The sequence below is a fragment of the Hyaena hyaena genome, unplaced genomic scaffold, assembly GCF_003009895.1.
Source record: "Hyaena hyaena isolate Hyena2069 unplaced genomic scaffold, ASM300989v1 scaffold_2, whole genome shotgun sequence".
NCBI classification, from domain to species: domain Eukaryota; kingdom Metazoa; phylum Chordata; class Mammalia; order Carnivora; family Hyaenidae; genus Hyaena; species Hyaena hyaena.
Genome location: NW_024080634.1, coordinates 8,513,086 through 8,538,266, shown reverse-complemented (window position 1 = coordinate 8,538,266; position 25,181 = coordinate 8,513,086). Strand labels below are relative to the sequence as shown.

Genomic DNA, 25,181 nt, shown 5'->3' with positions numbered 1-25,181 from the left:
CACACAAGACGTTCCCAAATGACCCAAACAGGCTTCACCGCACAATCAATAGTCAGGCTGAGGGGAAGGTACTGTTTACGGCCACTGCAAGTGGAAGGGCCAGAACTGTCCTTAAACAGGAAAAACTCCTTTCTGACAGAACGGGAGCAATGCTCTTGCAGCAAGGGAAATATAAGGAATAGCAGAGACGCAGAGAGCAGACGGATGGCCACAAAATCGGACAAGACAGAAACACTACCTCTGATGATCGGAGATGGGGTGGGCGCGAGGAGGGACGCTGCCAGCCTATCTGGTGGACAGCACGGCGGCTGGACCGGCTCTCTTTGAACTGTGGTATCAGGAGATGCGATGGCAGCGGCGGGCTCTGCCCGCACAAGCCCTGCCTGCAAATCAACGAAAAGCCACAGGAACAGACGCATAGACCCTGGGGCGCAAGTGTATCTGTCCTCACCATCATCCCCATGCGTGCGGACCACAGACTTACATTTCAAGAAGACTTCCAAGGGGCGCCTGGGTGGCTCAGTCGGTTAAGGGTCCGATTTCAGCTCAGGTCATGATCTCACAGTTTGTGAGTTGGAGCCCCATGTCGGGCTGTGTGCTGACAGCTCAGAGCCTGGAGCCTGCTTGGGATTCTGTGTCTCCCTCTCTCTCTGACCCTTCCCTGCTCACACTCTGTTTCTCTCTCTCAAAAATAAACGTTAAAAAGAAAAAAAAAGGAGGCTTCTAAGATAATGTGCTCAGCTGGGTGTATAACACAAAATATGACCTAACAGGATGGACAGGGTCGTTGGAAAATATGGGCCAAGTAGGTGATGACAGAGGAAACACGGAGCACAGCGTGCTCAGGAAGAGTGTGCTAAGGCTTCAGACTTGGTGACAGACAGACGGAGTTCAGGCAAATACAAGTAGACGCTGTAAACAAAGAAATTAATGTTCCTTGGGACAAGATGTCTGCTATTAATCTTTATTTGGAAGACGGCTTTCTGGAAAGCTCTTTATTCTCCAAGGTCTTTATGTTCAGCGAATTCTGGGACACGTCGCATAAGGCACATACAAAGAAACACTTTGATTACATCACAAAGAGAAGCTGTATGTTGTGAAATCACTTTTCAAAATCCTTTCCCCCCCCAGGGTATTAGTAAGATCTATTCATGCAGAGCAAAAAATAAAATAAGAGAAAATAAATAAGCAAAGGCCAAAGATGTCAGGCACGTGAAGGTACGTGTGTGTCGTCCTCACAGAGAATTCCGCGTTGATACGATTAGGGAGACATACCAGCATACGTCTCCCCATGTCAGATAACACAATTCCTCAGTGAACCCCGGGTGTACCGAGGGAGGGGTGCTAGCTTCACGCCAAAGCATTTTGCTGAGGTTGGTTTGAGGGGAGACGGTTGAAGTACTGCTTCGTGGCTTGAGTGTTCTAGAAGAAAGGGAAAATATTAGGGAGAAGACTGCGGAGGAGAGACAGACAATGTTCAGCACAATCTTCATTATTTAACATGCATTGGGGGGGTTACCTTTTACTCTAACATCCACTACTCAGCATATGCCTCCAAGTGCAACAAGAAAGTGAACGCTTTTCATGGAAAACTTATATCCTTTCCCTGTGCTAACGACTATCGAACACCACAAGGATGTCAACATCTCCAATCACAGTTTTCCTCACTGAAATTCTATGGAGAACGGAGATGCCGAAACTATACAGCTTAGTCCTGGACGAGGACGTTTAAATGGTCCACACCGACACTGGAGGATTGAGAAGCAACCGTCCTGGGGACGAAGAATTCGGTTTCATACTCTATTTCTCTTGGGGCATTAATTTAGCATCAATTTCAAACCCAGGAAATGAGAATTGCTTCATATGCTGGAGCCGCCCCGGGCTCGCTGGGTGACAATCACAGTGAGGAAACGGCAGCGTTTGCGCAGCTCCTGCCATCAGAAACGAAAACTGGGATCTCCTTCTGCTACTACTGACTCATGTTGGAGATGAGCCTGCGGGTATTGACCAGGCCTCACAATATTCCAGATCAGACCGATATTCCGCACACAGATTCCTCATAAGGAAAAGCATATTCCTGCCTTTTCAAAAGAGATTTTAGATGAAAGCACTGTGGACGATTGTCAAAAGGCTCTTCCTAGGGGCCTTGCAGATCCAAGACTTAGATCATAAAGGGGGTTCAGAACACAAGAGTTACAATTGAGCCTAGCCCTGGGACAAAGAGCCTAATTTAGAGTTAAGGTACAGATAAGGGCAGAACTTAAGTTAATACTCAGACCTTTTCTAACTGGTGATGTATGGCAGTCCCTTCCCTAAGGTCTACTTTCTGCAAACACCCTCCCTTACACTGGTGGCTGGGTTGAGGATAGATAAGAGTAGCCAAAACATAAACCCAAAAACAAAGTCCGACACATTTAGGGCCTCCATGGTGTTTACAATTCAGCATCAAGTCAAAAAAGTTTCCGCAAACAGCTTATTAACCAGCTCAAAAACATTCGTGCTCTTAAGAGCCAAACAAAATGACTCCCAGCCTATCTATATACCACTTAACCTATGTCCTAATCCTAGCGTTATTAACTTAGAACAAATATGTATGTCTCCTGTTTTTCACTAAAAACATCCTGTTATTTCCTTAGTTGTAAGATTTACTCAACCTCACTATGATGGGGGTAATTCTGCAAGAATAGTTCCGAAAAACCTGTTTTTGTACACTTTGCAAAGCATCTTATCACGAAGAGTTTTCCATTGTAAAAATTCCTTTTTCTGATGCCATGTTATCCTTTGACCTATAAATAAAGACACCAAAACTGACGGGATGGAAATGCCTGCCTGGTGATCAGAAAGAATCTCAGGGCTCTCTCACTCTCTCTCGCCGACACTATCCATCCTTCAGGGACCCCTGGACCGGCTGGAGCCAGCCTCCGGCATTCATAGTTCGATTCACTGTTCTCCCCATGTTGTGCCTAAAACCATCTTTTCAGATAAAATGCCTGGATTTCCCCTGAGCTATGAGACGGGGTTGGCTTTGGATGGACAGACTGTCTCCAGGAGTCAGGGGCGGGACTTTAGGGGGATGTCATCCCCCACTTCACTATCAGGCATTTTAACCTCACAATAAACTACCACCTACTGGATTCCAAACTCTAAGAATCAGTGAAACGGGCAAAAGGTACTGGCCGCGGCTGTACTTCACTTTTCTCCCCCTTTGAATCAGCTCAGTATTTGAGCATTTCCTCCGGGTCCTCAATATCCATGTCATTAGATACTATCATTAACTTATTAATATGTTTACAAAGTGTTAGGAATCACCCAGCTAGTCTACATGGTCAGAAGTTTAAAATGACCAGACAGCAAGCACACTTGTCAACGACACCGCAAGGTGATTTGCACCGCGTTCCATGATGTTTCTACAGGAGTATTCTGGTGACTATTCGGTAAATGAAAATGTCTGTCGAGTACTTCTCGCAAAATCTCTAGCAGCGATGTTTTTCTCTCGTGACCAGCGGTCAGCGTTGTGATTTTTTAAGGTTGTGATTTATTGCCATATTGTGAACCCCAGCTGTCGTTTCCCTGTAGATGCGCTAAGTTTACGGGGAGGCAGGCGTCTGCATAATGGGAGACGGACAATAGAACACACCCGTGCTTTCACTTACATGAAGGGCACACAGAGGACGAGCGGGAAATACATACAAAATAAGCTCCTCCTTGCCTCCACGGCACGCTTTTTTCCTAGAAATCATGTGAGCCACAGCCTTCCATACCCTGGCACACGCGACACGGTGGATCGGACGGCGCTCACCCGCCCTGAGGCTCCAGGACGGGGCAGCCTGGGGCCTTGGGGGTAGACAGACAGGCCTGAATTGGGTCTCCTTCTCCCACTGCCAAGTGAGGGGGCCTAGAGACCCAACAGGGAGGGGCGCCTGGGGGGCTCAGTCGGTTAAGCTCTGACTTCAACTCAGGTCATGATCTCAGGGTTTGTGGGTTCCAGCCCCATGTCGGGCTGTGTGCCGACAGCTCGGAGCCTGGACCCTGTTTTGGATTCTGTGTCTCCCTCTCTCTCTGCCCCTCCCCTGCTCACGCTCTGTCTCTCTCAAAAATTAGTAAGCATTAAAAGATTTTTTTTAATCTTAAAAAAAAAAAAAAATCCAACAGTGCAATGAACACCAGGACTTGGCGATTACCTGGAAAAGTTGGAGAAATGAAGCATGAAAAGGCCTAAGAATCTTCTTCTCCGGCTTCTTCTTTTTCTTCAGGTTCCTCTTCCTCTGCTTCCCCTTCTGCTCCCTCTTCGGTTATTCCTTCCGTCTTAATTTTAACAAAAGTTTCATTATTTTTGAGAAAGGCCACAGATAATAGCGAGGAAACAAATGTAAAATCTCAGACTAAAGATGAAGGCTTCCCACATACCCCACCCAACACACACGCATCACATACACAATACACACAACACACGGCACACATCACACACACACTACACACAACACACATGCATCACATACACAATACACAACACATACTTGCACATAACACACACGCGCATCACATATACAGTACACAACACGTCACACATCACACAAACACACACACATAACACACATCACATACACACACATAACACGCACATCACATACACAATACACGTCACACATCACACACAAAACACACACTTGCACATAACACACATGCACATCACATGTCATACATCACACACACATACACATAACACACATCACATACACAATACACACAACACACATCACACACACAACACATACACATATGTAACACACTCATCACATACACAACACACAACTCATGTCACACATCACACACATACGTAACACACATAACACACACATCACATACACAATACACACATCACACATCACACACACAATACACACACCTACACATAACACACACGCATCACATACACAATACACACAACACACATACACATAACACATAACACATACACACCACACACAATACACATCACACACAACACATACATACACACATTACACACAAAACACACACAACATACATCACACATACAATACACACATCGCACATACACACAATACACACATCACAAATGCAATACAACAACATACACATCACACACCCACACGTCACACCCAATACATACAACACACAGCACACACACACGATAAACATATCACACACAATACATTCAACAAATCACACATCACACAAACAACACACATAGCACATACACACAACACATACACACCACACACAATACAGACAACACACATCACATACACACAACACACAATACACATTAACACACACACAACATAAGTGTACACACCACACATGCGATACACACAACACAGTATACAACCACACACAACACACACAATACACACAGTACATACATAACACAGCATACACACAACACACATATAGCACACACACATAATACACACAGTACACACACAACACACACAGCACACACATACACAGCACATGCACACATACAATATACACACAATGCACAGCACACATACAACACACAGCACGCACGCACACACAGCACATGCACACACAACATACACACAACACACAGCACACACACAACACACAATACACAGCATGCACACACAACATACAGCACACACACACAATACACAGCACACAAACAAAACACACAACACACAGAGCCCACAGTTTAGGACGGTGCGCAGAGCGGTACATTAATCTAGTGGGTTTCATGATTTCTTTTAAGCATATGGTCTTTACTCATATTAATGGACTATTCTCATCAAATTACTTTTAAAAATTCAGAAGGCGGCTGGCAGAATAAAATACAGAAAGACTCTCAGCAAATAGAATGTTATCAGGGAAGATGTAGAAGCTGCCTGTATTCTGTCACAACGAGAAGCCCAGCCGCCAGCCAGTCACACATGTAACCTGCAATTACGTCCAAATTCATAGCACCTGTGTCTTATTTTATATATAAAAACGATTTTTAAAAATGGAACCTTGCCTCGCAAGAGAAAAACTATTTTTGGAAAGGAATAACTTATAATTTTAAAAATCAAAGCATGAACAGGCTAGAAATAACCTTTAGGTCTAAAAACGGGGATTAATTTGACAAAATGACATTAAAAATAATGAAGTAGGTGACGATTTACTATCTCCTCCCCTAAAATACATACACATTCCATGAGTGAAAGTAGATTACAAGAATTTCATCGAGGTTTGATACATGTGTGAGTGTGTGTGCACATGTGCGTGTGCTTGTGCACATGTGTAGACATGTATGTGTGTGTTTTGTGGATGTGTTGTGTGTAGTAGTAGTTCTCTCTGGGTAATCAGGCTGTAAACTATTTTTGTGTTCTTTTATCTGTATTTTCTAAATTTTCAACAAAGACCATGAACTATTTATAATTTTAAAAAGCAACACAGGGCTCAGTCAGTTAAGCGTCTGACTTCAGCTCAGGTCATGATCTCACAGTTCGTGGGTTCGAGCCCCACGTTGGGCTCTGTGCTGACAGCTCAGAGCCTGGATGGAGCCTGCTTCAGATCCTGTCTCCCTCTCTCTCTCCCCCTCTGCCAGTCTCTCTCTCTCTCTCAAAAATAAACAAACATTAAAAAAAATTTTTTAAAGCGACCAAAGTTTTTTTAGGGGAATTTCTTTTGACATGTGAATTCTCTTTAATGTTGATGACCTTCACACCAATAAAGGATTTGAATAAACACCGAGCCAACACATTTGGTGGTTTTTGGTAAATTATTCTCCCTTTTCTGAGTTCTCCATTTTGATTTAGCTCTTTCTGATTAGCATTTTAAAATGATCACTCCAAAAATGTTCACTCATATGAACATTAAAACTCTTGATTACAATGAAAGTCACTGAGAGTCAGCTAACACGAGGGGCCGGAATATGAAGGGGGAGAATTGAGGCACCTGCTCAGTCGGTTAAGAGTCTCATCTTGGTTTTGGCTCCAGGCATGATCTTGCATTTAGTGAAATCGAGCCCCCCACTCGGTTCTGTGCTGACAGTGCAGAGCCCGCTTGGGATTCTTCCTCCCTCTCTCTCTGCCCCTCCTCTGCTGATGCTTGCTCTCTCTCTCTCAAAATAAGTAAGTAAACTTAAAAAAATATTTATTTTTAAAAAAGAAGAGGGAGAATCTGAGAATGTCCCTTTGGACCTGCCCTCACAATCCACTAACATTCTCTCAACTGATGCCAAAATCCCCCAGTGCCCAGCTACTAAGCCACAATCCCACCAGCACGCGGCCGGCCAAGATCTCGATTCAGCTTCATTCTGCCATGGAGTGCCCCTTGCACCCGGTCCGCAGCACAAAACCAGCATGAGCCGTTAGACTCGTGAAAATTATCATGAAGTTCCTTATAACAAAGTCTGTCCCCGGTGCCTGACAGGAAGCCAAACAAAATTTCTCCAACAGGAAAAAGATCGTTCTTGGAAGCTTTCACAATTAAACTGATGAAATTAGAACATTTCAAGAAGTGGGGAAAGAACGGGAAAGAAGAGAATTCTTCTTAGGTTAAAAAACCTAAGCCGAGTGTCAGACCTTCCTGGGTCTGGGGTCTCTATCCCCCTTCTCATCCTCTGTTACTCATTTCAATCAGCAAAAGAAAAATTAGGGTTTGGGGTTTTATTTTACCAAACACAAGTTCCTAACATAAAATCAACACTATTGTCTTTGAAATTCGATGGACTTTTAATGATGAGGGTCAAACCAGTGGCAGTTCTTGGGGCACCTGGGGGCTCAGTCGGTTAAGCATCTGACTCTTGATTTTGGCTCAGATCATGATCTCACAGTCTGTGGGTTTGAGCCCCACATCAGGCTCTGCACTGATGGCTCAGAGCCTGCTTGGGACTCTCTGTCTCCATCTCTCTGTGTGCCTCTCTCTCACTCGCACATGTACACACTCTCTCTCTCCTTCAAAATAAATAAATAAACTTAAAAAAAACTGTAGGAGTTTTTGCAATTGCCCCCCGCCCCCCTGGCAAAGACATCAGGTTACCTAGAATTTAGGTTCTAATCCAGCAGCTCTCAGACCTGATGGGGCCTCAGAAACACCTGAAAAGCTTGCTAGACCACAGTTGGCTGGGCTGCACCTCAGAGTTTCTGATTCGGTAGATCTGGGGCAACGCCTGAAAATGTGTGTCTGCAGAGGTTCCCCGGTGAGACTGTGGCTGCTTCCCTCGAACCCCACTTTGAGAACCCCTGCTGCAGTCTACATTCTCTCCCTTAAATCACGCTAGTTGGTGACCAGAGCATGGCGGGCACTCACAGGAGTAGGTGTGCTGTCACCACCCACTGGAGTCTTCACTCTCCAGGGTGCGTTGTGTCTGTTGACATACTTGTGTGTGCAAGTTAGAGCCCTTCTGTAATTGAAACACTGATGTTTCAATAAGCATCATGGAAATCAAGGAAATAAGAGTATGGAAGGATGTTTCTCCTTATGTGAACTTAATAGAATGCTTTGGAAAGGCCCCGAACATGTAAGTCACCTTAAAAACTTGTCATCGGGGTGCCTGGGTGGCTCAGTCGGTTAAGCATCCGACTTCAGCTCAGGTCACGATCTCATAGCTTGTGGGTTCAAGCCCCATGTCGGGTTCTGCACTGACAGCTCAGAGCCCAGAGCTGCTTCGGGGTCTGTGTCTCTCTCTCCCTCTGCCCCTCCCCCGCTCATGCTCTGTCTCTCCCTTTCTCTCTCTCTCTCAAAAATAAATAAAGACTTAACCAGCACTGCTAAGCACCATGCAAGGTGCATGAAGTGTGCACACGACGCAGTAAAGGGGAAGGCAGAGGGGAAGAAGGACTCGGTCGGTCCAGCCTGTTCCGACTCTCAAACAGGAGGCTCGGGAAAGGTCCGCAGCCGCCCTGCTTCTCTAGCCCCCCTCTTTGATACATCTCCCTCCCACTTGTTCTATTTCCCTTCTCAGCAGGCTAAGAGGGGCTTTGGGGGGCACAGGCTGTATAGGCTTCTTCATGTCATGAAGAAGAAGGACAGGGCGGCTAAGGCTGCGATTCTCTGACCTGAGAGACTCTTCATTAGGCATCACCGTTCAATAAGCTACTGTACCTCTTCCGTTGCCGTCTCTCCCTCTTCTTCCTGAGGTCCAGAAAGAGAAAATAAAGAAAAAATATGAATTCACTGAAGTTTTAAGTTGAATCTAAAAATTAAGCCAACTATGACAAAAGCACATTTCCATCAAAATGAAAAGACGGTAATTTATTGGTAAAATATATAAATAGCCAGTACATGATAACTAAGCAATGCCTACTTATTTCATGTGTTGTATTTCAAGCCCTTTGAATATCATGAGATTAGTTACATCTTCCACCACTCTTACTCCTGAGAAGATATAATGAATTAGTAATACTGCCTAGGGGAGCTTGGGGGGCTTAGTCAGTTGGGTGTCCGACTTCGGCTCAGGTCATGATCTCACAGTTTGTGGGTTCGAGCCCTGTGTCGAGCCTGTTTCAGATTCTGTGTCTCCCTCTCTCTGTGCCTCTCTCATTCATGCTCTCTCTCTCAAAAAAAATAAACATTAAAAAAAAGTTTCATAGTGCTTAATTACATATTTAATTTTTGTCTATATCCAGAGTATTGCCGATCTGTATCACTATCTAGGAAAACTCAGACCATACACATAAGCAATTAGAAAAATCTGAACAAAATTATGTCTTTTCTGACTTTCTATGCCCATAACTATGCCTTTACTTCAGCTTTGAACCAGCAGATAAAGATAAGTTATCAAAAACTTTTCTTCCATCAAAACAAAACAATAACATTGCTGGACCATTTAGTAGTCAAACACTGATTTCTGGTTAAAGAAAGATATTTGCAAGGTAAGAGAGGGTGAGGCCATCCCAAGTTCACACAGGTCTCGCCTCTGCCAACCCACTGGAACTTCTATTTCCCTGAAGCCATAAGACAGGCTCCATCTCCTAAAAAGGCAAAGAAAGAAGAGGTTTTGGATCCCTTTCCCGAAATGGCCCTAGGACAAGCCTCTGGGAGGCCGGTGTACTACAATCACTTTAATTAACTGAAGGGAACAGCACCTAAAAGTTCCTAACGCCTTACAGCTCAGCAGTGAGCTCACGGAATCTTAGGCTGGGGGAGATGAACGGAATCTGTATTCCCAAAGCCTCACGCTCAATCCCTCCTTTGGACAGGTGAGGACGCCGAGGCCACAGAGGTTAAGTAATTTGCCAAAAAGATCAGAGGCCACGTAAGCACCACAGTCGGGACTGACTTCCAGGCTCCTGGTCCCTGATTCAGTGGCCTCCCCACTTACATGCTATGTCTCAAGATCAGTAACAGAAAAGGCAAAATCATACAAGGCGGGTGATGGGGCCCACCACACTGCCACATCCCCTCCACCCCGTCCAGCCCCCATGTTCTCGGCTACTTCCGGAATAATTCTCTCAGATTTCTGAGGTTGGCGTGGAAAACACAGGCTGAGTCAGGAGTCTCCAAATGCATGCTCACGTTCAACACCACTGGCCACACGCCAAGTTTTAGGGCTAAGATAATGTCCGAGGAAAGAGAGGCTCACACTTGTTGCAGAATTTGGGTGTCGGTTCCTCAGCAATGTGCTGACTGAACCTCTCTAGTCCCGCCTGCTGCTGTCCAGGCCTCCCCTTCTCTGCCAGGACCCCCATCTTCTCTCACCCAGGGCGCCACTTCTCTGGGCTTCCTTACCCACGACCTCCTCTCCACACTGTGGCCACGGATGTGGTTCTAAAAGACAACACCCTGAGGTGCTTGGGGGGCTCAGTCGGCTAAGCATCCAACTTCAGCTCAGGTCATGATCTCATGGTTCATGAGTTCGAGCCCCGCGTCGGGCTCTGTGCTGACAGCTCAGAGCCTGGAATCTGCTTCAGATTCTCTGCCTCTCTCTCTCTCTGCCCCTCCCCTGCTCACGCTCTCTCAAAAAGAAATAAGTATTAAAAATAATAATAATGAGGGGCGCCTGGGTGGCTTAGTCTGTTAAGCGTCCGACTTTCGCTTAGGTCTTGATCTCTCGGTTTGTGGGTTCTAGCCCCGCGTCGGGCTCTGTGCTGACTGCCAGCTCAGAGCCTGGAGCCTGTTTCAGTCCGTGACTCCCTCTCTCTCTGACCCTCCCCTGCTCACGCTGTCTCTCTCTCTCCTAGAAATAAAAACATTAAAAAAAAAATAATAATAATAATGAAAAATAAAAGACAACCATGCTTCCCTCATGGGGATCACATCCATCTTTTCAAGGAACTTCTATCCATTATTCTCAGAATGGATTTAGATTCTTAGAATGGATTCTGAATACAGAAAATACATCTCAATGCAACCCTGTTTCCCCTCTGCCCTTGTCTCTCCCCACCCTTTATTTCAACCTTATGGACACATGCAACTTTCTCACATCGGCCACGCCTTCCAGGACGCTACTTAAAGTGACCCTCCTGACCCATAATGCTGAGTTAGGGGACCACCTTCTGCTCCCATGGCCACCATTTCTCTGTCTCTCTGACCTGTCTGTGTACTTGTTGTGGATACGACCTGCATCTGTTTTCATTCTGGGACCTCCAGGATCTAGCCGCTGCCTGGCACCGAGGTGAAGGCTTAGTGCTAAGTGACTGGATAAATGAACGTGTACTCTGCTAGTAACTGTTTGGATTAATCTTCTTTGTATCCACATGGGATCAAATTAAAATGTGCAACACCGAATTATCAACTATGTAGAGTTTCAGCTTTTTCTGAATTTGATTATATGTATGAACTGTATTCAGCTGAAACAATGCATTAACAAGATGTACATTGTGAAAAATGAGGATACCCTCAGAGAGCGGCTGGGGGACATTCCCACAGGAATACGTGCCTATCTCAACTTCTACAGGTCAGATAGGAGCAATTACCGAGGGACCCAGGACTCTCTATCAATATCTGAATTGTCCCTAATTTCCTGAAAGAGACATTAAATGGGTTAAGCAATTGCCCATGGAATTTATGGAAATACTTAGCTGCAAAAACTCAATTATGCTTTGAAGAACCCGGGATGTGACCATCACCGGCTCTGGCAGAACATAAGCTCTGTGGGAGCAGGGACTCTGTCAGTTTCATTGCTCTGTCCCCAGGCCTTGGAATCTGCCTGGCACGTGGCGGCACTCAATCTGTCAATAAAATGTTGAGTGGTTGAGTTTATATTTGCTAGTTCTGCCTCGAATCCCTTGTAGGAGGAGGTGGGGGGGGGGGGTTATGATTTCTTTTTGAAGTTTTTTTATTTTGAGAGACAGGCAGAGAGAAAGAGAGAGTGTGAACACAAGCAGGGGAGAGGCAGAGAGAGAGGGAGAGAGAATCCCAAGACATGGGGCTCCATCCCATGAACCTTGAGATCCTGACCTGAGCCGAGGTCAAGAGTCAGACAATTAATGGCCTGAGCCACCCGGGCGCCCTGAGGATGTATCATTTAAACAGAACTTAAACTTCCATCCTTAGCTCAGAGAATTGTAAAATATCAGAATTAGACAGATATTGAAAGCCCTCTATAGACAATGCCTGAACAGACATCTATGACTGGCAAATCATTACACTGGCAAAAAGGGTATTTTTTAAGATCATTGTAATCACGTGGTCCATTAAGCTAAGCTCTCGCTTATCACAGCCTGTGCACCATTCACCCGACCAAGCTACAACTTAAACTCACTGTACCTTGCTGTTCCTGGAAGAAAGCTAGCGAGGGGAAGCCCCCGAGGTGGGGAGTCCTGGAACCTTCACCAGCAGCTATTTTTGCCAGGACTTGGCCGGAGAGGCAGGTGGCAGAGACGGCAGCCAGCCAGCTCCAAGGACAGGTGTCGGCCGTGGTGAGTGTCAGGCAGTGGCTGGTGAGGGCAGGTGGCTGGTGTGGAAGGAAGCCCGAGGGCCAGCACAGGGTGACCTGAGGTGGGCGGGTGGCCTCGACTGGCTGGAAATGTCAGGGACAAGGGCAGAGTCCTCTCAATCTTCCGGGACCCAGCCTGAGATTCACCAGCCCCTCACAGACCTAGACCACCGTCTGTCCCTCAAGAAAGCAACTGCCCTCAGGACTGGCTTTGGAGGAGGCCAGGTGGGCTTTACAAGCCATTGTCATGTAGCCAGTCAAGCTAAGATCTTAAAAGGTTTTGGAGAGGACCGCTGAGCTGGCAAAGCACACAACTTAAAATAATTTTACCTCCAGGGAAACCGAAGACAAAGGCAAACAACATTTCCAGGCTCCTGTAAAGTCCTCACGATGCTCCCAGGCCCTCACTGTGCCCTTCCCCCTCAGCTACCATGCCCAAGCCTCCCTCCCCAGCCCCTGGTCCCTCCCGGATCCTCAGGGAAGGGGACCACCAAGTCCCCTCTCTACAGGGACCTGAAGCAGCAGGCGAGACCTTCTTAGGCACGAAAGAACGGGGTCTCCAGTGTCCACCGCCCTGTCTCCCCAATGCCCAGCCCCCCCACCTGTCAACATGTAGGTGACACCCATCTCAGCATCTGGAGCTGAAAGCCCGCAGGCTTGGGTTGGGGGGGGGGGGTTCATTGCATTAAAGGAGATAATGATTTGTTTCCTTTTCTGTTTTTTTTTTTTTTAAATCAAGAGTGATATTCTTAGATAAATATTTCTCCCCGTTAAAACGGCATTATTTGAGGGGCGCCTGGGTGGCTCCGTTGGTTGCGCGTCTGACTTCAGCTCGGGTCGTGATCTTGCAGTTTGTGGGTTCAAGCCCCACATTGGGCTCACTGCTGTCAGCGCAGAGCTCACTCTTGATCCTCGGTCCCCCCCTTCTGCCCCTCCCCTGTGTGCTCTCTCTCTGTCTCCAAAATAAAAAGCACTTAAAAATAAAAGAAAATAAAACGGCATCATTTGGGTGCTCCGTGGGCACGTGCAGCAGCTGCGATCAGGTGAGCAAGCCCAGGCCTCGGACGCCGCCCCAGCTGGTTTGTCGCTGGTTTCACACTGCCCCCTGCCGGACGTGGTGGTTACCGTCACACCTTGAAAACTGCCGGTAGCACACGGATGAGCCGTGTTCAGCACACAAGTGAAAGGTCTGAGATAACGGTGCACACCGCATAAGGTCTGCGGCCCTTCAGGGAGGCACCGACGCCGTGTCCCTGGTGTCCCTACGGTACCGCGGCTGCCTGCGACATCACCATGGGGCGCTGAACGACGTCCCGTAGGTCTATACTTATTTCACAATAAGAGGTGAAAACGCCTTTGTATTCTTTGTCCTAAATAGCGTGGCTCAACGCCAGGATATGAATTACCTCGGGTTGTCCCCACCGCACAACACAGGGGACAGGGTGTCGAGTCTGCCCCTCCCTCACGGCAAGGGGACGGCCCCAGATTGGCTGTGGCTCTGGGATCCCAGGGGAGAAGTTCTCGGCCTCGCTTTTCAAAACCCTGGGATGGGGCGCCCGGGGGGCTCGGTTGGTTAAGCGTCCAACTTCGGCTCAGGTCATGATCTCACAGTTCGTGATTTCGAGGCCCACATCAGGGCTCTGTGCTGACAGCTCGGAGCCTGGAGCCTGCTTCCCATTGCGAGTCTCCCTCTCTCCCTGCCCCTCCCCGCTTGCTCTGTCTCTCTCTCAAAATAAAGACATAAAAAAAATTTTTTTTTAAATTTCCTTTGTAATGGGCTCACAAAAAAAAAAAAAAAAAGTACCAAAGAAAACTCCCAGACCAGAGAGCTTAGCACCTCACTAAAGAATAGCTGAGAAGCTAAAGCAGGCCCATCCTTGCTGTAGTAACTAGCGTCCAGTTATGAAAATGCTACCTTCTTCTTGGTCCCCAGGAGATAGGGCTTCCGGTATAAAGTTTCTTATCTTTGTCTCTCTGTCTCACAAGAAGCAAACTGAATTTCAAAGTAGAAATCAATAACACCGTAGGAGTGCATTAGGCAATTCCTGTAAAGTCCGACTTATAAAAACATGGATTTTTAAATTACACGGTAATGAAATTGTTGCTATGTGTAATTTGACATTTATTGTCTCTGAATCATACAGGCTGCTGTCAAACCCCATCTAGCTTCTAGGTCAGGATTTAAAGCTTTTATCTTTCTTCCAAACCAAAGACTTCAGCGAGTCTTAAGTAATCTTGGAAACAGCCATCTTTCATATGAGGAATTTACCGCCCTGGCCCCTCTCAAATTTAAATTCCTTAAGATAAGAACAAATTGATGGCCACCCCCAACCCAGTTTTCCATAGCCTGTTTCCCTAGTGCCCTTCCTCACCACATTCTACCTGCTGCGAATGTGAGTCCAACAGCTTTCCCGGAATCAATAAGTAGGTAGAGATGCAAATCATCAGCATTCAGTAAACAGACCCCTGAGACTCTAGGGGAGGCCAGCAACCACCCCCCCCCATTCAGCTCCCTGCACACCAGGGTCTCCCCTTACCTGGCTTCCCAGGTACATGTTCAGAATTCCTTGACTGAGTGGCCCATCTGATGCCCCTTTATCTCAGCTTGGCCATTCTAGAACCACAGTCTCCTCTTCCCTCCCATACCCGTCCCCCGCCCCTTATTCTGTGGCTCCTGAACTGGGACCCCTTTAGAATTAGGTCCCAGGCCTTGGAGCAGCTGCCATTCCCAGGACAGGATGGGAAGTGGGTGTGGCTTCCCCCCCCACCAAGGGCCCTTCATTACCCTCAGCTCCTGATGGCTTCCCACAAAACGCCCCACCCCCTTACCTCTGTGTAAGGCAGTGTTCTTGGCAGGTGATTGCTGGGAATCCATCATCACTCATGGCCAAGGAATAAGGTCCCTTGTTCTACAGAGACCTTGAACCTAACCCAACGCCAACATCACAACTGCCTGTCCCTCCAGGCCTGGGTTCAGGGTCCCGCCTCTGCGTCCTGTTAGCCCTCTGCCTTGACCACAGCCATTAACCCTTCCTCCTGCTTCCTCTCTGCCTAAACCCTCAGCCCCAGGCTTCCGTGCTCACCTGAGAGGAGCTCAGAAAAAGTTTGGTGAATCGAATCCAGTGAAATTATGGTGGGGAAAAAAAAAAAAAAAGCAAACACTCACCTTCTCTGAAGACTCAGCAAGGTTGCCCGAATCCTCGTTATCTTCTTTTTGTGCCTCATTTTCTCCACTTTCTTCAGCCTTCTCTGTTGCCTGGTTGTAAAGCAAACCCGAGGTATCACTAACCCTAGATAAGCTTTCCAGGGAAAACCAGGCTGCACATGGTTCTGTTTTACTTGGACACACAGTATAGAAACAAAGCAAACACAGACTTGCTATTTATCGGGTCACTCGGCTACTGCAGGATAGAACCCCAACCCCCAGTATCGCTCACAGCAGCTGCTGTTGGCAGTCAGCAGTCCTGATTCACGTGCCTGGGAGAGTAACAGACTCACTAACGAGGAGCTGTAACTCACCCATTTAAGGCTTATGAAGAGAACTCCAAAGGATTCAATGTTTAGGTAGAATTGTTTTCTGTTGCTTGAGTGGAGGCAGGCTTTATAATTTTAGAGAATAAAAAAAATGACAGATAGCTAGATAGCCAGATAGATAGATAGATCGATCGATCGATCGATCGATAGAGAGATGGATGGAGGATGGATGGATGATGATAGACAGACAGACAGACAGATAGGTAGATAGATGCAGACAGATACATAATGAGTAAATAGATGGATCGATACATGGACGATGGATGGATGGATGTTGGATGACCATAAGAGAGAGACAGAAAGATAGATAGATATTCTATATACGTAAAGGAGAATGACAGAAAAATGAGAACCAAGTAGACATTCGGAGCAAGCTAGTCTGATGGAAGATGGTTCAAGACACCAGCTCGTACCTCTGTGGCGCCCTGCACCTCTCCCGCTACATCGCCGTTGGGAAGGGAAGATGCTTCCTCGGATGATTTTGTCACCTGCATCATATAAATTGAGAACGGCTGAGAATTTTCTTGAGGATAATAGCTTGCATTTTAACACCTTTTAACTATTCAAATTATGTTTGTCTTCGGCCCCCATTTTATCTTTACAGCAACACTGTAGCCTGATCAGGAGCCGGGTCATTACCACTCACACTCTAGAGACAAGAAAGTCAAGGCAGAAAGTGTCATATTGCAAGTTCGGAGTGGGGCTAGGTCCACACCTCCTCATTGATGCTCTTTGGACTTATCCACAGTTCCTCATCTTCTAAAAGTTATTTTTCTCATCACAAGAAAACTGTAAGGTGTAACTGTGAGGTGGTGGATGTCAACTGAACTTATTGCAGTAATCATTTCACAGCATATACGTACATCGGATCCTTATGTTGCACACCTTAAACCAATACGATGTTACATGTAAATTATATCTCAATAAAACTGGGGCGGAAATCAGTTACTTTGTTACAAAGGCACTTAAACCATACACACACCCTCCAGTAACATGTTCCTATGATAATCAATACTAAAATTGTGATACAGGGGCGCCTGGGTGGCTCAGTCGGTTGAGCATCCGACTTCGGCTCAGGTCATGATCTCAACAGTTTGTTGGTTTGAGCCCCATGTCGGGCTCTGTGCTGACAGCTTGGAGCCCGGAGCCTGCTTTGGATTCTGTTTTTCCCTCTCTCCCTGGCCCTCCTCCACTTGTGCTCTGTCTCTGTTTCTCAAAAGTAAATAAATGTAAAAAACAAAACAGAACAAAACAAAACAAAAAAACCTAAAATTGTGATACATACCTAAATCTATCCTAATACTTACATAGAGGCTATATTTTTTTGTGTGCTTGATTGCTATTTTTGTCTTATTTGTATGTTTTTTAAAACAGACATGGGAACACGGGGTATAACTTGGTTGTTTATTTTAACATATCATGGACATTTGTCCAGGTTAATTCAGATGGTTCTAACTTCATTTTTTTAGCATCTGCTGAATATTACATTTATAATATATCCAAGTATTCCCCAGCTGATAGTGAAGAGACTAAATAACGCCATTTTAAAATTAAGACCCTCGGGGCGTGCGGGTGGCTTACTCGGTTAAGCGTCCGACTTTCGCTCAGGTCATGATCTCGCGGTTCGTGGGTTCGAGCCCCGCGTCGGGCTCTGTGCTGACTGCCAGCTCAGAGCCTGGAGCCTGTTCAGTCTGTGACTCCCTCTCTCTCTGACCCTCCCCTGCTCACACTTTCTCTCTCTCTCTCTCCTACAAATAAATAAAACATTAAAAAAATTTTTAATAAAATTAAGACCTCCATTAAAAGCAACCTCGGGCTGCACATAGCAGCAGTCTCAGAAAAAAACTGCAGATTGTTCAAGGCCGAACCCCCTCCCCAATTAGCCAGTGAGAAGAGGTTAAAAACATTCCTGCCGGCTGAGAGAAGGGCTGCTCCTCCGTGCCTAACTCACCTCATAATTGGTCATTTTCAAAGGAGTCTCAAAAGGCCATAATTAGGCTCCGCCAAAAGTAACGGACACCTCACAGGTACTGAATGGTCAAGGCTGTTGCCAGGGGTATTGTACAAATATGATTGGTGTACTATATGTGTACTGTAACACCCCCATCCCTTACCCCTTAAAAACCCTGCTGGCCATTGTTCGGGGCTCCCCCCTACTGCTGCTGCCGTGTAGGTAGGTGGGTGAGACCCGGCTCGAGCTTGTAATAAAGACCCTTTTGTTCTTGCATCGGTATTGGCTTCTGAGGTCACTGGGGACTCGTGATTCGGGCACAACAATAGTTGTTCAGAATGTTTACATATATTTGTGCTTCTACAAACAACACTATACTAAGCTGAATGGTGGGTTTTTTTACTAGATTTATTTCCAAAAAGAGAAATTGTAGCAATTCATATTCCATAGTAAATACATGAATGTCCTCTTTTCCTTTATCTTCACGACCAATGAGGGTGATTGCTCTTTGTGATCTCACCAACGTGTTGGGGAGAAAATGGAATTTCTTTTTTTTTTTTTCATTTACAGTTTCCTAATTATCAGAACAGAAAAGCATACTTTTCATGAGTTTTAGCCACTTACTTTTCCTGTTCAGATATTTGCCTTCATATGTTTTGCCCCTTTTTACTTGAGTTGTTCGTTTTGTCAGTTTCTAAAGGTTATTTAGATAATAGAAATTATTAGCTCTTTGTCAGTTACCACTTTTATTTTTACTCTAAATTTTTACAAGTTTGGGCTTTTTAAATTCTTAGCTTTTTATTAAATTTATCTAATTTTTATTCTCTGAAATGCAGCACTATTATTTTACATGAGTTATTAACCTCTGGAGCCTTAATCATCTAGAACTTAATTGTGTATATAATGTAAATTAGGGCTCTGTTTTCATCCAGATGAACAGCAAAGTACGTCTGCACTATTTATATACCATCATTTTCCCATTTAATTAAGATGTTATTTACCATTTGCTAAGTTTTATGTATGTATTTGGATCTGTTAATACAGTATCCCATATATGAATATATAGGCATATCCATGAATAAACTGATCAGTTCCCATGCCAATATCCTGCCTTTATCAGTGTAGCTTTTAATATGAATTTTAATATCAAGAAAGGCAAGGTGCTACACAAAGTCTTTTTAAAAATTTTCCTGGCTCTTCCCAGACATTTATTATTCCGATTAATTTTAAGGTCATTTTTCCTTGTGTCAAATATTTAAAAAATAAGCTTTTGTTTCAAAGAGAACTACATATATTTTTTAGTTTAGAAAGTTTTCAGTTCTTACTGTAAAACCATTCTACCCAGAGACATTGTAGGTCTCTCTATTACTTTAGTAGCTGTGGGCGAACTTCAGAGTAAAATTATGTTCTTCAGAACATTTATTCCCTCTTCATAAATTTATTCCTAACTATCACCGCTGTGAAGGAGATTTGATTTTTACATTGCAACTTCCTATCTATTATTGCTGATATAAATAAAAACTCCTAATTTTTTAATGTTTTTCTTTTATCCAGAAATTTAATAAACTCATACTAATTTTAACAGATTTTACGGTTTCTTGAGATTTGCAGGTGTACAGTTGTATCGTATAAAAATAAAGATAATTTTTAAATTTCATACCTATTACATATAGATGAGACATTTTCTTCTTTTACATTACCATAATAACGGCAGCTTCTAAAACAAAGTTTAATAATATAGTGATGACAGACATGTCTGTTTTGCTTCTAATTTTAATAGATATGATTCAACATTTCATGATTCATTGTGACATAGCTGCTTTTTGATAATTGGTTTTTATCATGTTTAGTTGGTTTCTTTATATTTTAATCCATTTTAATTAAAAAAAATTTTTTTAATGTTTATTTATTTTTGAGAGACAGAGCATGAGAGGGGGCGAGAGGGAGACAGAATCCAAAGCAGGCTCCAGGCTCTGAGCTAGCTGTCAACACAGAGCCTGATGCATGGCTCGAACCCAGGAACTGTGAGATCATGACCTGAGCCGAAGTCGGCAGCTTAACCAACTGAGCCACCTAGGACCCCGAATCCATTTTAATTTTACTAGGAATATTTGAAGAACTGTTTCAAATCTCTTCTTTGTTTTATGGAAGCAATCATATACACTTTCTCCAGTAAGCAGTTCTGTGTAATTATGTTAACAATAAATTCTGCTTTGCATTATACAATTTGCTAACATTTTTAGACTTTTCCCCTCAGCATTTCAATTCCCCTACATATAACTGAAAGTATTCTAAGTAATCTGTCAACTGGTGAGGGGTTTTATCTATTTCATTTCTCTGTTAAAATTATAAATAACCAAATTTCATATATGTGTATTCAAATTAGACTTACTCAGATCATATATAAATTATATATGTACATACACATGTCCATATGCACACAGACACATACTTTTCTCCCTCTTTTGTGTTTAAATGATTTTGGTCCTTTTTTTTTAATGTTTATTTTTGAGAGACAGAGCATGTGAGCAGGGGAGGGACAGAGAGAGAGGGAGACACAGAATCTGAAGTGGCTCCAGGCTCCGAGCTGTCAGCACAGAGCCTGACCCAGGGCATTGAACCTGCAAACCATGAGATCATGACCTGAGTCGAAGTCAGACACTTAACCGACTGAGCCACCCAGGTGCCCCTGGTTTTTCTTTTTATTAGTTCATACTGCCTACTTTTTAATTTTATTTTCTTGTTGTCACTTTTTTTTTTTTAGAGAGAGAGGGTGCACATGCGTGTGCACACATGAGAAAGGGAGGAGCAGAGAGAGAAAGAGAATCCCAAGCAGGCTCTTTGCTGTCAGCCTGACTCAGGGCTCAGTCTCATAAACTGTGAGATCATGATCTGAGCTGAAATCAAAAGTCAGATGCGTAACTGACCGAGCCCCCCAGTGCTGGAGCCGCACCCACCTCGCTGGATGTCAGTGACAGCGAGGAAACGGCAGCGTCTGCACAGCTCCTGCCATGAGAAACAAAAACTGGGATCTCCTTCTGCTGTTGGAGATGAGCCTGCAGGTACTGACCAGACCTCACAATATTCCAGATCAGACCGATATTCCCCACACAGATTGTTCATAAGGAAAAGCATATTCCTGCCTCTTCAAAAGAGACTTCAGATGAAAGCACTGTGGATGGTTGTCAGAAGGATCTTCCTACGGGTCTTGCAGATCCAAGACTTAGATCATAAAAGGGGCTAAGAACACAAGAGTTACAATTGAGTCTGGCCCTGAGACAAAGAGCCTAATTTAGAGTTAAGGACAGATATCCACCCCCACCCAATTGTTTCTGCTTGGAGCATTTTGTAAGTGACTTATTCTGGCTTTAAATATGCTGATTGCTCCCTGTATAGGAACCTATTGAGGAACTTCTTCTTTTGTGATTATGGGAGCAAAGGTGTTTCCTGAAAGACCTGTTTTTCTTGATACTTCCACCTTAAACAAACAAGCTATTGACCCCTGCCCACAAAGAAGTAACTTCACCCTTTTTATGCTAAAAACATTGTCTGGCATGCTAAAGATACCTTCTTCCCCATAGGATAAGCATCTAAATCCCCTACCTCAATCACTATTGATAAGGTTATGCAGAAGTCTTCTACAAATCTATGTTCTGGGAAATTCTTACATATCAAAGAAGTTTGTTATTATAAATCATTGTCTTAGGCAAATGCCACTTCTGTGGCGTCCCCCAAACACTTAATGATAAAATAAAGTTGAGCCCCAGTCAGAGCGGAGATGCCTGCCTGGTGACCAGAAAGAATCTCGGGGCTCTCCCACTCTCCCTTGCCGACACCTTCCATCCTTCAGGGACCCCTGGACATGCCGGAGCCAGCCTCCGACACCCCAGGTGCCCCTCCTGTTGTTAATTTTTAACTTGAATATCTATTTTACTAAGCTTCTACCTTGATTTTTTAGAGTGTTTAAATTTAACAATTTCACTCTGTATAGAGATTTGGCTCTATATTGGGGTTTGGGTATGAAATAATCTCTCTTGCTTATTATCTGATGATCTGTAATATAGCTTTATTTTCTTTTGGATACAGAGTTATTTAAAATGGTGTACTGCATGTTTATTTCTTAATTTTTTACATATCTTTTTTTCAGATTGTGATTCTGTATTTGGGATATGAATGTAGTCTGTAAAACCATCCTCTTTTGAAATTTATGAAGGTTTTCTTTGTGACTCAGTGTATGACAGCTATGGAAATTGTTTTAGTAGGCTGAGGGGAAGAATATATATTATTAACATCTATCTAATATGTTGTTATTCTTGTGTGTGTATGTATATGTATATCCTATACATACATATTAAATGAAGTTTCTAATTATAGTTGTGCATACACTTAAAAAGAGTGCCTGATGAATAACTTTATTGAAAGATATTTTTAACAAGTTTTCATTGTCTTTCTAGGAGTTTTTGATTTATGTACTTGACTGCTGTTTAGCATGACCCTTAAAGGTCCATGACTACTGTATTTTCTTCATAGATTTTTATTATATCTTTTTCACCTCATTAAATTTTTTGGCCTTGAATTCCTCTTCATCAGATATTAATGCCACTCCAGCTCTCTTGCTGTTTGTATATGCCTGCTGTATACTCATCCCTTTATTTCAGTTTTCCTTTGAATGATTGTTTTCTTTTGCTCTCATAAATAACATGGCTCAATCTTTGTTAAAATCCAATTTCACTGTCAATTCCATTTCCATTAGCCATGTAATCTCCTTTTAAACCCAACCCTCCAAGAGATAATGACTATAAATTCTGAGTTAAAAAGATTTAAAACAAAACAAAACAAAACAGGGGGGTCTGACTGGCAAGATCAGTAGAGCTTGCAACTCTTGAGACCTATTTTGGGTGTGGAGCCTACTTAAGAATACAAAACAAGACAAAACAAGGAAACAAAACAAAAGGAAAAATAAGAGGAAACCGAACCAAAGCAAGAAGATTCAAGAGGGAGTTGATACTTAAAATGATAAAAATTATTTGCATGTTCATGTTCATTGCAGCATTATTCACAATAGCCAAGAGGTAGAAACAATTCAAACGTCCATCTGTGAATGAATCAATAAACAAAATGTGGTATGTACGTCCAAGGGAATATCATTCAGCCTTAAAAAGAAAAGTTATCCTGAAGCACCTGGGTGGCTCAGTTGGTTAAGCGTCCAACTTTGGCTCAGGTTATGATCTCACAGTTCGTGGGTTCAAGCCCCACATCGGGCTCTGTGCTGACAGCTAGCTCAGAGCCTGGAGCCTGCTTCACATTCTGTGTCTCCCTCTCTCTCTGACCCTCCCCTCATGCAGTCTCTCTCTCAGAAATAAATAAAACATTAAAAAAAAGTTATCCTGTCACATGCCACAGCACGGAGGAACCCTGATCACATTATGCTAAATGAAATAAGCCACTCACAAAAAGACAAACGTCTTTCATTCTACTTATATGAGATATCTAAACTAGTCAAATTTATAGAAACAGAAAGTGAAATGTTAGTGACCAGGACCTGGGGAGAGGAGGAAATGGGAGTTGCAGGAGTATAGAATTTTGCAAAGTGAGAAAGTTCTGGAGATCTTTTGCACAGCGTTATGAATATACTTAACATTACTGAAATGTACACTTAAAAATGGTTAAAATGGTTTAAAAAGAAAAGAAAGATGAGGTGCCCCTGGGTGGCTCAGTGAGTTCAGCAGTAGACTTTGGCTCAGGTCATGATCTCACGGTCTGTGAGTTGGAGCCCCGCCAAAGGCTCTGTGCTGACAGCTCAGAGCCTGGAGCCTGCTTTGGATTCTGTGTGTGTGTGTGTGTGTGTGTGTGTGTGTGTGTGTGTGTCTGCCCCTCCCCTGCTCACTCTGTCTCTCAAAAAAAAAATGAATAAACGTTTAAAAAAATTATTTAAAAAAAGATAAGGAGGCGTCTGGGACACTCAGTCATTTAAACATCCAACTCTTGATTTCAGCTCAGGTCATGATCTCACAGTTAGTGAGTTCAAGCCCCGCATGGGGTTCTGTGCTGACAGGGAGAAGGCTCCTTCTTTCTCTGCTCCTCCTCCCACTTGATCTCGATCTCTCTCTCAAAATAAATAAACTTTAAAAAAAAAAAAACTAAAAATGATGAGAATGACAAAGAGTGAGTTACTGTTTTCAGGGCTTAAGTCTGACAATAAGCATATGTTATCGGGGAACTAAAACTACAGCAAAAACACTCGGGATTTTTGGCCTGAAGAATCAGAAGGCAGCACTTGAGGCAACCACATCTACCAGGAAGGGAGGGCAGAATACTGGACAGGGGAGAGGGAACCCCAAATTCTGTATATAAACTCTGCAAAATCTGCAGCTGAACCCCTAACCATGCATGCCTGGGCCTGCTGCAGCTAAGATACAAATAACTCAGCTGAGATTTGAGCTGCTACTAGAAACATAAGAGTTTGCAACCTGAGTCCCACAAAATAAGTGTCTACTGGAACAAAAAAAATCAACACTTTTCAGAGGAATGTAACAAAATACAGTCTGCACAACACAACATTCCCATGTCCAAAACACAACCCCAAATCCTTGACATATAAAGAACAAGGAAAATATAACCCATGCTCAAGAGAAAACACAATAAACGTGAAAGCACCCAGATGTTGGAATTAGCAAGCAAGGATTTCAAAGCAACAGTTCTACCCATGGTCAAAGAAGTAAGGGGAAATATGCCTGCAATGACAAGACAATTGAAAAGTGTTCCTCAGCAGAGAAACGAAAAGTATGAAAATCATTTTGGAAAAATGTATGAATTTTGGAAAATGTATGA

The 25,181-nt window shown here is 43.9% G+C and overlaps 1 protein-coding gene across 2 annotated transcripts in view; it reads right to left on the bottom strand.

Annotated features, from left to right (window-relative positions):
* Positions 1-943: 943 nt before the first annotated feature.
* Positions 944-25,181, bottom strand: part of LOC120229289 (SH3 domain-binding glutamic acid-rich protein-like) — a 57,419-nt gene continuing 33,181 nt past the window's right edge. For both annotated transcript variants that reach the window (XM_039228191.1, XM_039228200.1), the window contains 5 exons: positions 16,813-16,887; positions 16,032-16,121; positions 9,091-9,120; positions 4,182-4,305; positions 944-1,422 (listed from right to left, as the gene is read on the bottom strand). In XM_039228191.1, the coding sequence (XP_039084122.1) occupies positions 4,216-4,305; positions 9,091-9,120; positions 16,032-16,121; positions 16,813-16,887 (285 nt within the window). In that variant the 3' untranslated portion in view covers positions 944-1,422; positions 4,182-4,215. The remainder of the gene's footprint in view (positions 1,423-4,181; positions 4,306-9,090; positions 9,121-16,031; positions 16,122-16,812; positions 16,888-25,181) is intronic.